Raw genomic sequence first — 13,655 nt, 5'->3', positions numbered from 1 at the left:
TAAGAGAATGGTTTCCATTACTTTGAGAAATGGATTCTATATCAAACTATAGCTATTGCATTAAAGAAGAAACTAATAGAAGTCGAAGTAGTTTTCGTGCTAGCTTCATCGATGTTCCCCACCAAATAAAAAACCTGTTCAGGTAGGCCGTCTAATTCTCCATAAAGGATTAGTTGAAATCCCCTAATTATATTTATGCAAGATCAACATACTTTCCTGGGAAACCGGTAAAAACTTCTTGTGGTAAGAACCGCTCGATTTTTCGAGCTCTTGCTATAGTTAAACGATCCTCCTCCGATAATTCGTGGGCTTTTTTTCGATTCGTGTATTTTTATCTCACCAATTATATATTTGCAAACAAAGACCACAAAGAAATCTCCTTTCCGGCCACACACTAACACTATCCACAAGAGCTCTTTCAAATGTTTTGTCTCTTATTCATACATGACACATGGATATATGTTCTTACAGACAGAGACATCTTGCTCCTGATTTACATGGGCATCAAGGCAAAAGCAGCTGCGCACTGCCGTGCCATCCCCCTGGGACTGGGACTGGGAGTGGGGAACATTAGGAGTTGGTGGTTAGTGCTGGTGGCAGCATGTTCTCCCTGACGACGGTGACGGGGCAGGCCGCGTGGTTCACCACGTAGGTGCTCACGCTCCCCATCAGAACCCTAATCATGCCAACAGAAAAGAATGTAACAAGATAGGAGAAGTCAGTAGTGGTGATCATCAGGCATTCAGGCGAGAGCATTAGTCTGAACTCTGAAGGAAAGAAACAGAGGATCCATCTTATACTATATTACCTCTTGACGGTGCTGAGCCCTCTGTTGCCAACGACGAGCCACTGCAGTGGGACCTTGTGCACGGCCTCCGTGAGCTTCCTGGCCGGGTCGCCCCAGAGCACCTTGGCGAAGACCTGGACCCCTCGCTGGCCGGCCGCCAGCGTGAGGATCTCCAGCGTCTCCCGGTCCGGCGCCAGGCCGTAGATCTTGCTCACCCGGGGGTCCGACAGCTCCAGCAGCGGGATCAGCGCTGCAAAATCCAAGGCGTTATTAGCTGATGATTAACGCCTGAAACCTCTAGCTGATCCTAACATACACTGGGAGTGGGAGATCGAAAAGAGAGAGAAAAAAAGGGGAAATGTCCTACGCGAGCCGTCGTGCTCCCAGAGGTGCGCCACCCCCTCCTCGTACTGGTACGAGCCCTTGACGTGGATCAGGATGAGGCGGTCGCCGGCGGCCGCCAAGTTCGCCGCCGCCCACCGCAGCGCGTTCTTGCTGCACGACGAGAAGTCCACCGCCACGCCGATGTTCCGCCCGGCCATGCCGCCGCCGACGGCCACTGTCTTGCTGATCAAGACCACGTAGTAAGCAAAACGCGCTTCCCCACCAAGAAAACCAGTCGAGCTAGCTAGTGTAACCTACTCCTATGTATATAGGAGCTTCACTTCGGCTTCGAGATGAACTCAACACAGCTTGACTGGCAAGGCGATCAGCTGATCTCCTTATATAGACGGCTCGAGAGAGCCTCAAGCGCACAATGAGGGTCGTAGTCGGACTTGTTGTCTTGTTGAGTACTTCATCAACGCAACGGCCTTCCTTTCAGGGTTCCTTCTCCATTCCTTTTGCCTAGTTGAACTCGCCACTTGCTGGATGCTGGATTCCTTACCGGCGTTTCTAGTCGCGCGGCGACGCGGCACGCCGGCGGTTCGCCGATCCCAGCGCCACCCGGATTGACGATGAGCAGCGCATTGCGCAAAAGCGGCCGGGAGGACCGACGTACACACGGGAGGAATCGGATTCCGCACTATGCGTGCGCGCGCGCCCAAATCCTAGCACGTCGTCTTCCCATGAATCTGCTGCCGGCTCACACGAAAAGTATATATAGGAACTAATGATCATTGCCCGTTGGTCCATGCTACGTGGTGGCTTCGAGAAACAAGTAGTGGGTTCGTTGTAAGAGCCGCGTATAGAACGACTTCTTCAACCAGTTTGCAAATTTGGCCAGTTGGTCAGATAATCTGCATCAAATTTGCGAAGAATTACTTTTTTAGTTATAAATACCTGACTCTTTGACCAAAATCTAATTAAAATTTTAATTTGGTTCGTCAGTAGATTCCCATGATTACACCATTTCACCTTGTGCAAACTCCTACTGCAGTTTTTACAAATAAAAAGCATAGAAAGCGCTCACTTATTATCAGTAAAAACATGCGGGTTCGGGTTTTTTTTAACAAAATACTTATGCCCTGGGCTAGTTTATATTAAGGAAACAATCAATAACGGAAAAAGATCCTTTCAAAAAAGAAAATTGCAATCAAATTTAACAAAGTCCTTTTCTCCAATGCATCCACAGCAACCATGGTCCGTGGAGGTATTTAGCTGTAGAAGAAGATGAAATCATATCCCACAATTTTTGTCACCAAGGAGCGAGGAATGACCGGGTGCCAATAAGAATATGTTTGGTATAGCTCCAACACTAAGTCTTAGCACGAATACTCCCCTCCTTGTGTCTAACCGATGGCCCGTTGCACGACCGTCTTCGACCTATAGTTGGCCATATGGCCCGTGGCATGTGGGCCGGCCCATGGCACGAGATTTTGGCCCAATCCAGGCACGACATGGCACGGCGGTGGCCCGGCCCATACCATGGGCCATGCCTGGGCCGCTCCCTCAGCTCGCGTGCTGGTCCAGCACGGCACGACCCATTTGGCCAGTCACAATTAAGTGGACGACCCAGCATGCCTGCTCGGCCCACCTCCATGGCTCCATTCCGCCGCCTCCCCCACTCCGTCGCCCCTCCGCAACCCTCTGTCTCCTCGCCTCCACCTCCGCCTCCCTCTATCTCCTCTGTGTGAGCATCCACCGGCGTCGGGGACGAGGTCCCGAAGGCGCTAGTAACGGCGCGCCTCCCCCGTGGAGGCGGACTTGGGGAAGTCCTACTCCCGCGCAGGGGACCCCGGCGTGGACCGCGGCGCCCATGTGCAGTAGGTGTCCGGTGAGGGCAGCATCATGGAGGCAACCTGGGGTGACGACGCCATCGCCTTGTCGTCGCTGCAGTCGAGGAGGTGGTGGCGGTCGAAGACCGGGTATACCGGGAGGATGCGGCCGTGTGCGAAGATGTTGTCGGCCGGCGCGAGGTCCTCGGCACCGCCACTAGTCCCGGGCGCCGCGAAGGCGAACTCGAACCCCGCGTCGTCATTGCCGTCGCCGTCGCGCCTGAGAAGGCGTGCTCGTCCGTGCCCGGGCGGTGTGCGTTGGCATTGGTGCCGGCGCTGGGCAGCGCGTTGCCAAAGCTGAGGACGGAGCCGGGCAGCGCATTGGAGCGGGCCAGCATGAGCACGGCGAGGCCGTTAAGTTCCATCGGGCCAGCGTGCCGTGCCTGGGCTGCTTCTTCGGCACATGGGCCGGCACAACACGATCATTATACGGGCATAAACGTGCTGGGCCAAACCGTACTCGTGCTAGGCTGGCCGGGCCGAACAGATCGCTTGTGCGGTTGTGTGCGCTCCATATAAACCCTAGCAGCCGCCGCGCCGCGCGCACGCCTCATACGTTCATATCAGATCGAGAAGTCGTTCAGATCAGGTCGGGTTTCCTCGATCAGCGATCGAGGAAGTAGCTAGGTAGGTCGAGCTGATCGATCGGATCGCGATGGAGGGCCACGGAGGCGGCGGCGCCGCCATACCGGGGCAGGACGTCGACGACGAGCTGTTGTTCATGACGGCCCTGAGGCGCCTCGTCGCCGAGGACTTCTCCCAGACCTGCGCCCCGGACCGCGCGTGCGGCACCTGCCCCGCGCCGTTCTGCGGCCACTGCTGCGGCGAGCACCACCGGGGCCACGACGGCGTAGTAGCGGCACTGCTGGAGGTTGGAGCGGGGGAGAAGAAGCGGTACCGGAGGGACTCGTTCTGCGTCGGGTGCGGCGCGGCGTTCTGCTCCAGGCTGTGCGCGCACCACGGCGGCGAGGGCCACGACGTCATGCGCGTCGACGAGTACGGCGGCCGCCACTTCGCGAGGTGCACCGGCGCGGAGCGGTGGTTCCACTTCTTTTTCGACGGCGTCGAGGTTGGTAGCTAGTAGTGCGACGCACGACTCGCAATCTCGGTCAGATGAGAACGTGGATTAATTTTCTTGGGTCCTACTAGATTTTGCTATAATTTGACGATCTTTTAAGGTTTGGTAACGATTTCTAAAAATCTACTTGAGCAGCTTTCGGAACCGCGTGCTAGCTCCTACAACATGTAACTAACCGTCACATTGTACGTTTTGCAGACTTACGAGGACAAAGATGGCAACCTGATGATCCCGCTGCAGCGCCGGCGGCCGGGTGCAGTGGTCCCAGAGCCAGGCTTGAAGTTTAGCACCCGCCACCCGTAGTCGAAACGGGTCGGCAAATCACTTGCTGGATGCTTTACAGTTTACAATGATCAGTGGTTGTTAGTATTAGCCGCACAAACTATGTGATGGTAATGCTCCTGCAAGTTTTCCTGAAGTGTTCGCCACGAGATTAATAACAACGAAATGTTTTCTTTAAATTTTTTTTGAAGGTTCAATCAAATCCACAAAGACTAGCGATTGAACTTGCCCATAACACGGAGATTAACAGTATCGTCGAAGAAAGATTCATAAGTCTTACAGTCTGCATCCGGTGACAAACAATTAACTGAGACGTTTTGAACATCGATATTGTTCCAAAGTGTAATCGCCTTCTGCTAATAACTGACTGCCGCTACTTTTTTTGTTACAAAACATTTATGAAGCATAGCAAGAGTATACTTTTTTATGAAACTCATTTAGAGATAAATCTGCTTCTACCATTTGAGATATTTAAAACATCACTTATCTGCGACTTATATGTTTTTTTTTAAAAAAAACTCTCTGCCCCTAAACAACTCTGCAGAGATTTTGCGAAATTTAGGGGCAGAGAGGTTGGGTAGGAGCTGCTGGGCTTCAATCGAACGATGGGCCGAAGTGAACGAAGTTGTCCTGCCCATGCGGGCCAGATTCCAAGGCGGTCGGCAGAAAAAGAAGCAGCAGCACCAAGCACCACGGAAGGAAAACGTGCTCGGCCGAATAGGCCCATCATGAATTCATGAGCAATGTACTGCTGCCATCTCTCCGTGTCGTCCTCACTTTTGTTTGATGATGATTGTTTAGTGGCCGATTTGTCAGCTGGAGGATACTATAGTCAATGTAAATCATGGAAACTTCACGTGCCACTCACATGTAACAGCGTGGCCACGCTTTGCTTCCTTGTTCCCAAGTATGGATCCCGCACCAACCGATTTGGTTAATCACTTGCCTGTCACGATCTATTATAGTCACGTAACGACAAAGGTTTTGCTTGTTCCTGGAGCATGATTAAATTTCAGCAGCTGTGCATATCCAGGATATCCCTCCATTCTAAATTGCAGATTGTTTTTATTTTTCGAGATACCTACTGGACATCGTTCATCTTTGATTCAGTGATTCACACGACCCCCCTTGTTCATTTGGCGATGCATCTCAACGCCGAAAATAAATTAGAAGTTTATCTGACTGGAAATGACTTTTTTTATATATATTTCGACGGAAAATGTCCGAAAACCTTCGATTTCATGGCATGGTTAGTGTAAAGCCTGTCTCCTGCAGCAGATCCGGAGCCTCGTGCCCGGTGCCCCCGGTGGCCCGGTGGCCTGTGGTTAGTTAGCACGTCGGCAGCGGCACCACACTTCGACAATACTACTCGGCGCCACTGCGCCGCCTGCCGCGTGACGCGCGCTTCCTCGGCAAGCACGCAAGCCAGAGATTCGATCCCCCCAACCCTCGCCACCACACTCTCACGGCGTCTCCGCTGCCCACCCACCTCCTCCTCCTCCCCTCATCACGGGATCACGAGACCGCGGAGATCTGTGCCGCACTGAGCTGAGCTAGCGTAGCGTACTCTGCTCATGCCGCCGAGGTAGAGTCCGCGGCGGGCGGGGGAAGGAGGCACGGCCGGCCGAAGCCTCCTCGGCCGGTCGTCGGAATGAAGCCGCGGAGGCTCGGCTACGGCTACGGCCGGGGCAGGCGCGCGGCGGCGGCGCTGCTCCTGCTTCTGCTCTGCCTCTGCCTCAGCAGCGCCTTCCTCATCCTGCTGCACGGCTCCTCCGCGCCGCTGGAGGAGAAGGCGGCGGCGGGAGCGAGAGTGGCGGAGGCCACGGCGGAGGTGGAGGAGGCGCCGCTGCCGCCGGGGAACACGAAGGTCGCCTTCCTCTTCATCGCGCGCAACCGCCTCCCGCTCGAGCTCGTCTGGGACGCCTTCTTCCGCGTACGAACCCGAATCCATCCCCGCACTTTCCTGGCTCTGCTTGCTTACCTGCTCCTCAAATTCGCTATTGTTTCCGTGACCAATGTTCACCCGTTGCCGTCCAATTGCCACTCAATGCACGTGCGCGTCCTAACTGCGAATTTGGATTCTGCTGACTGTGATGTGGTGTGCATTGGTCAGGGTGACAAGGAGGGCAAGTTCTCCATCTTCGTCCACTCGCGGCCGGGCTTCGTGCTCACCCGCGCCACCTCCCGGTCCCGATTCTTCTACAACCGCCAGGTCAACAACAGCATCCAGGTCGGCACATTCTCAGCGTATTCATGAATGGTGAATCCCAACTGCGATGTTTGTACCCTTGCTCTTGCTGAGGTGGCTTGCCTTGTTTGCTGCAGGTGGACTGGGGGGAGGCGAGCATGATCACGGCCGAGCGCATACTGCTCAGCCATGCTCTCAAGGACCCGCTCAATGAGCGCTTTGTTTTCGTCTCCGACAGGTACACGCTTGCAAGAGATTTCCGAGAATGCCGTGTCCAGATTCTGTCCTAGGATTTGTGTGGAGAATGTTGCCCGGGGTTGAAGACTTGAAGGACCAGAACCTGTCAATTTGTAGTGTTCGTGTTTTGCATCAACCAAACCAAGCATGTGTGATCTTGAGTTATTGATTTAGTTGTAGCAATTAATTCATCTAGAAAAGTATTCACAGTAGCCATTCTTTTAGAGTCTGCAAATTGTTGTAAATATAATGACGAAAATGAAGATGAAAATAATGCTAACATAGTAAATGATTACATCTGCTTGTAAAAGTAGATCAAAATCTGTCAAAAGTCTAGTATAAAACAAGAAATATCTGCTTTTTGTACCCTTAAATGTAGGTTATACTCTCTCAAAAAAAAAAGTAGGTTATACCTACATGTTTAGTGGAGCACGTACTCATTCAATGAGTTTCGAGGCTGTATCCAGTTTTCGGTGACAGAAAAGAGAATAGCGCTAATAAAACAGTTCGAACCATCTTGGGGAGGATATTGTAGTTTTGACACTGGCACTGATAGATGATAGATAAAAAAAGCCAATGGACCTGGACATAGCACGTCCTCACAAAATACTGCTCTGTTCAGTGATGTTTGAGGATTTGATTGGCCGAATAAGCATTTTATGCTTTCACTTGTTTTGAATTTCATAAAGTTTTTTTTATGTATAAACAATGAACTAAGTGTCTTGATTCAACTGGCGAATCCTCAATGAGATTTATCATTCATGATCACATCGAATAAATATGTTCTGGGAACAAAACATATTGCTGTGCAAAGGAGGACCACAACAGAATGATAAATTTATGGCCCTTCATAATTACAAATTGGTGTAGAATATTGAGAACATAAAAATAGCTTTACACTTGTTAATACCAGAGTAATTCAAATGGTGATGTAGTTATCCTGAGATATTATACTACAACCACAGAGCTTATGTAGAATAAGCTACACCCCATATGTTGATCATTTGACCATTGGGTGTCAATTGCACAGTTGCATGATGAACTACTTTTAGTATTAACGCTCTGTATTACATCTACAAAAACTAGAGAAGCATCTTTTTGCTGCACTAATAACAAATTATCAATTCCTAGTTCTGTTACCGTCAACAGTCCCACTCTTGTTTAATCTTTGTTTCTCGAACACGCAGGAGAACTGCGTATCATTGTATTAATAGTAGAAGAAAGGAGTCATACAGAAAGACCCACACTCACACACCCCCACACTAGAAAGGGAGTTAATCGCCTTTTACAGATAAAGAACAACCCGAGACTTGAGACCTGGAAAGCCTAACCAACATCCCTAACCGAGAGCAAGGCAAGGCCCTTGGCTCCTGCCATAGTCCACACTCTTTTTAATCATATTGTGAAAAAAATTGTTTCATTCATTGCTTGGAATTTTGGATCTTAATTGTGATTTGTGCTTACTAGGATCTTATCTCTCTGGCAGCTGTGTACCATTGTACAATTTCAGCTACACTTATGAGTACATAATGTCGTCATCAACAAGCTTTGTAGACAGGTATAAACATCCGAATATTCTGTGGTCTTGGTTATCCCGATCTTTTTATGAATGTAATTGGAAATTCATTTTAACCCCTGTTCCTTTACGATTTATCTATGTTTTCTTGTACCTTGATCCTATAGATAAATTACACAGCAAACTGCAGGCTTGCAGCTGAAATGTTAGTTATTTTTTCTTTTAATATTTCCTAATTGTATTGTGCTGGTTACAGTTTTGCTGATACAAAGGCGGGGAGATACAATCCAAGAATGGACCCAATTATCCCAGTGGAGAATTGGAGAAAAGGCTCACAGGTAGTTACCTTTTGTTTTAAAGGAAGAGGAGACGTTACATTGCTAATTCATTTTGATGCCTCTACCACTGAAATTCTATGCATACACTGTTTCCAGTGGGCGGTTCTAATTAAAAAACATGCTGAAGTTGTGGTTGAAGATGAAGTGGTGTTGCCAGAATTCCAGAAGCATTGCAGGGTATATATCTTAATATTTGTACACAAGTTTGAGGACAGTATCAGGATGATTTTATTTTCCACAAGCTCTTAATTTGCCAATCTTTTACGTCTATACTTTTGGTCAAGCCTGGAAATCAAGAGAGTAGGTATTAGATAGTCAAAACTGTCCATTATTTTTTATAAGTTTTTGCATGTTATGTAAACATTCATAGTTCACTGAGGATGAGCTCCTATCAAATCACTAACAATCTCAAAAGCACTAGTAAAGTTAGCATGCTCACTTATGTATATGGTATCACCAACACATGAAAGTTATTATTATAAATTAATGTTAGCTCTCTTTTTCCATTGATGACAGTCCGTCCAATTTTGTTATAGCATGGGCTCTCAAATTATGGAGTCCTTGTCTCGTTTAGCTTAAGTCCTTTTATCTGTTCTAGCGGGATTGACCAATCATATATTTTGTGTACTGCAGAGGAGACCTTTGCCAGAGTTCTGGCGGGATTGGGATCGTCCTATTGTAAGTGAAAATGTTTCAGTATAGTACTAAACTATCCCATTTTTTTTCTCAATGATGTAAATGGTTTACCATTTGGTAGTTTTTACTTGTAAAGTAGATATTAAATCCAATCATCATCATCAACAGCAAGAACAATTGCATTACTTCACTTAGATTTTTATGGTTGCTTTTGTGGAACGACTGTATTAATGCCAATTTAAACTTCATAAGCACTATGTAGTTTACTTCATTTATTTAAAATATTAAAGGTATAGTACAATTCTCTTGCTTCAGAACATATGACAAACTCAATAGTTGCATCTGTTTATGTGGATACTTTATAAGGGAAGCTCAGGTAATAATTATTTTCATTTAAATGTCATTTTTCATTCACAGCCTGCAGAGGCATGGAAAGCCCATAATTGCATACCAGATGAGCACTATGTTCAGACGTTGCTTGCAGTAAGTCAATGGTCATTAGAAGATTCTTCACATGATTTCTTGTGCACTAAGTTCCCTGTTCATTCAACTCTTCTGCAATGCAGCAAACTGGTCTAGAAGAAGAACTTACACGGCGATCAGTTACACATAGTGCATGGGATCTTTCAGCTTCTAAAGATCGTGAAAGGCGTGGATGGCATCCTGTAACATATAAAGTCTCTGATGCTACTCCCGCACTTATTAAGTCTATAAAGGTATATAGCTTCTTCAAATCTGGGCATGTTTGTTTCCTTTAAAAGTTTTTTTTGAAAGAAATCCTTTAAACATTATATATATGCTGAAACAACAACAGATCCTTTTGTACGGAGCAAGTTGGGGTAGGCATATCTGTGCTTAAAGGAGAAACTAAAAGGTCCCATCACCATTTGAATTTAGGTCTGATTTGCCTTTATTTGACATGGTCAATGAAGTCATACCATTTACTAAAATGAATTGTCTTTTAAAGCAACAAGAACCATTTTTTTAGGAAAAGCAATAGGTTGAATGGCTCAAACCTGTAACCCTGGTGGTGGTAAATACTGCCATTCAAGGATAAATTTCACCAAATGTCTGTTTGGAAAGCTGTTGCTTTTGTAACAGGATTTTCATCTTTGATTCTTGATGTACCAATTTATACTAAAATAAGCTACCTTTAAGAGGTACACAGGATAGTTTCTTACTATCACTGAGGATGTATTCTTCTCAATTTTAGGGCATTGATAATATATATTACGAGACTGAAAATAGAAGGGAGTGGTGTACAAGTAATGGAAAACCAGCACCTTGCTTCCTTTTTGCAAGGAAGTTTACACGTGGAGCTGGTCTGAAGCTTCTTGATTCAGTAAGTCCATGGCCTTTCTTTTAAAGAGATACTGCAAGCTGATAGAAGTTTGAATGTAGTATATTAGCCTACGATTTAGTCCTTTGCTTGGAGTAATTTCAAATTTATTCTGTGCAGTCATTGATAGCAGCAAAGTGATGAGTATAGTCACAGGGGCAACTACCTTTTAGTGGTTTCACCCTTACAAGAATACTGTCAGCTCGCACAGATGTAAAGGAAGGTATGGGACTATGGGGGAGACAGAAAATAACAGTGACACTCTTTTTTTTGTGTTCAGTGTGTTATCATATTAATCTGTTGCTCCATAGAAAGGTACAATACATGTTGTAAAGCGATAATTTTGTTTTTTTAGTACCTAGGTTGGTATCACTAACCCACGATCAGCATTGTAACAACAGTCCGCCAGTGGTTCTAGAACCCTGGGAAAATTTGTCGGCAAAATAATGAAGAAATTTTCTCCCGTATTGCATATTCATATTATTGTACACATTGCAGTATGGTTCACTGATCCAATTATGAATCGAGCATATGATTCATAAATGCACGTTCAGAATTCTTTTTCATCAGAGATATGGGACCTATTACAGTAAAAATGGTCGACACCTTTTTTGACTTTGATGGTCTCAAGCCTTTGTTTATAATGATTGTACTGGCTGGATAAGAAGGCATCGTTTAGCCAATTTAATGCTTCAGCGGAGCTCATCATGTTGTTAGTTCAACTGAAATGCTGTACAATTTTAATGATATTTCAGAAGGTCTGGTGCTGTTGTGATTGTACCAGTAGCCTTACAAGTACAGTACCCAGGTAACATGCTAATGACAGAAACCAGTGTGTCCGCTTAGTGATATAATAAATTGTTCAGGACGCTTAACTGTGCAGATTGTCTGCGCCGATGCTGGGCTATATCAGTAATCCAACATCATCAAGAGAGTGCTGAGATGGCACCTGCATGCCCGTCATGAACTAATTGCTTTTTGAGGAAACATCATGAACTGATTGTTACCTGAAGGGACCATCATATCCTTCATTCATGTTGCTGGTAAGTGATTCTGCTACATCTTTTCATAATAAAAGGAACTTGTTCTGTCAATGGCCAGCCATATTCGTCCTGGTATTCCTACAGCAGCTCCATCTGTTTTCTATTTTGCTTCTGATCTGTGATCCCTAGTCCCACAACATCACGTCGTGAAGCGTTTTTTCGATTCGGCTTTTCTGGATGGATCTTGCACGAGATTTGTGATCCTGTGGTACCAAAGGAAAAGGGATGATGACGAAGGAGAATGCTGGATGCATGTTGGTTGCATAGGCTGTTAGCCTGGTGTCTCTTTCGAGCGTTGCTTGGTCACTTTCAGGTTTGCCCAGGATGTCTGTAACTGCAAACCCCTAGGACCAAACTAGATGGACCTTTGTGTGACTCTGGTTAGGACCTGTTAGTCCACTGTTTTTATGCACTTTTAGTCCCTAAATATCCAAACAGGTGGACTAAAGGGTGTTGTGGACACCCTTACCCCTTATTTATTGCTCTTCCTCCCGCCCGGATCCCTCTGCAGGCCTTCCTCCCGCCCGGCCCCCGCCATCCTCCCGCCGGCCTCCCTCCCGCTCGGCCCCCACCGCCGCTCCGCCCACCGCTGCCGCCCCCGCCGCCCTCCTCGATGGAGGGTCCATCACCTTCCGCCGCCGCGTGATGGAAGGGCTGGCAGCGGTGCTGCTCCTGTACGCGCTCATCGTGCTTGCCCTCGAGTCCCCGCTCGTGTCCACCTCGCTCTCTCGGGCGACGCTGCCGCCGTTGCGTGGAAGCTCCACCTCTCCGCCGCGGGTGCCGTGGTGCGCCCCGCCAAGGAGCCCCACCCCGCGGCCGTCATCGTCAGCTCGTCGACGCGCGCGAGGGGACGGGACTGGGATCGGCACCGGCTTTCCTGCTTCGCCACCGGGCTCGACCTCCGCCTCCTCGACACCGCCCGCTCCGGCCCGCTCTGCGGCTAGAGCTAGTTGCGGGCCACCTCCTCGTCGTCCCCTGGTCTCAATGAAGAGAAGGCGGCGTTGGCCTTTCTCTCTGTTGTTCCCCTTTCCCACGGCCGCAGCAGCCCTGGTCGTGGTGTGGCGGAGCAAGCAGTAACAGGGGTAGCAGGTGTAAAAACAACCTTGTTCATCTGCATTAATAAACTTTAGTCCATGGAGGGACTAACACCCACTTAATCTGTGGCTGCCTGTCCATTTTGCAAGCTTGTGTTCTGAGCCTTGCAACCTTGCACTGGGAGTTGCAGAGCTTCAAGCAGGCCTTGAAAGCTGCAATGTGTTGGTGACGCTTGTCAGTGTACATCTGGTGGCAGTTGTCCCTTTGTGAATTGTGACGCATAAAGTGCAGAAAAGCCTTTTCAACTTTTCTCTAGTGGTATTTCTGACATGGAGGTTGCCAGGTTGGAGCATCGAGCCATCAACTGAAGGAGCTCTACCGGCTCTAACTTCAATGGTTCCTGACAGCATGTTCCTGGACAAACTTTGGAAAGCAGTAGCTTGAACAGGTTCTTGGGGAGAAGCTTGTCAAAAAATGAGTCACTTCATTTTCTTACAGGTCATGTTTTGGAATGCCCGAGCAAACATACTTCACGTTCTTTGACATGGGTATTTGAAATCACCAAGAAATCAACTGAAGGTACAACATGCCATACCGGCGACAACAGGCAGCCATTTTGATCATGAAAAGAGGCGTTTGTAATCTTTTCCAAAGGACCAACTGCCTACGGGAATGAAGGAATGAATTGGGGTGTAGCTAGGCTAGGCTTTGGAAATGTAGTAAATCCATTCTTTTGATCCACATTGCACAGAATCTTGTTGGTGGCCCCTAGGCTACACTTTCACAGAGCCCACACTGGACACTGGGCAGCAACAGTGCAACACCAACAATTGCTCCCACTGAGATTTGAAGATAATATTTTCCTCCGCACCACTCTGTCCAAAACCAAAAAGGCACCAGGTGCAGCACTGCATATGCAATGCAGGCACTGCCATGCAGCTGTTGTGTCATGTGTGGGCC

General features: G+C 47.9%; 2 protein-coding genes across 2 annotated transcripts; one reads left to right on the top strand and one right to left on the bottom strand.

Moving 5' to 3' along the window:
- Positions 1–416: 416 nt before the first annotated feature.
- Positions 417–1,495, bottom strand: LOC101753623 (universal stress protein PHOS32). The gene is made up of 3 exons (XM_004960754.3): positions 1,155–1,495; positions 809–1,037; positions 417–676 (listed from the first exon to the last, which is right to left on the bottom strand). Exons 1-3 carry the CDS (start codon positions 1,327–1,329, stop codon positions 571–573), a joined length of 510 nt encoding a protein of 169 aa, XP_004960811.1. The 5' UTR covers positions 1,330–1,495; the 3' UTR covers positions 417–570.
- A 4,171-nt stretch (positions 1,496–5,666) lies between these two features.
- On the top strand, positions 5,667–11,095 carry LOC101753214. Its single transcript, XM_004960753.3, has 11 exons — positions 5,667–6,296; positions 6,477–6,593; positions 6,689–6,789; positions 8,275–8,346; positions 8,561–8,642; positions 8,739–8,819; positions 9,276–9,320; positions 9,696–9,761; positions 9,845–9,994; positions 10,492–10,620; positions 10,738–11,095. The coding sequence occupies exons 1-11, from the start codon at positions 6,015–6,017 to the stop codon at positions 10,756–10,758; spliced, it is 1,146 nt and encodes a 381-aa protein (XP_004960810.1). The 5' UTR covers positions 5,667–6,014; the 3' UTR covers positions 10,759–11,095.
- The last annotated feature ends 2,560 nt before the right edge of the window (positions 11,096–13,655 follow it).

Source organism: Setaria italica, chromosome III, assembly GCF_000263155.2.
Source record: "Setaria italica strain Yugu1 chromosome III, Setaria_italica_v2.0, whole genome shotgun sequence".
Taxonomy (NCBI): Eukaryota; Viridiplantae; Streptophyta; class Magnoliopsida; order Poales; family Poaceae; genus Setaria; species Setaria italica.
Note: the sequence above shows the minus strand (reverse complement) of the source record. Positions and strands in the feature narration are given on the sequence as shown.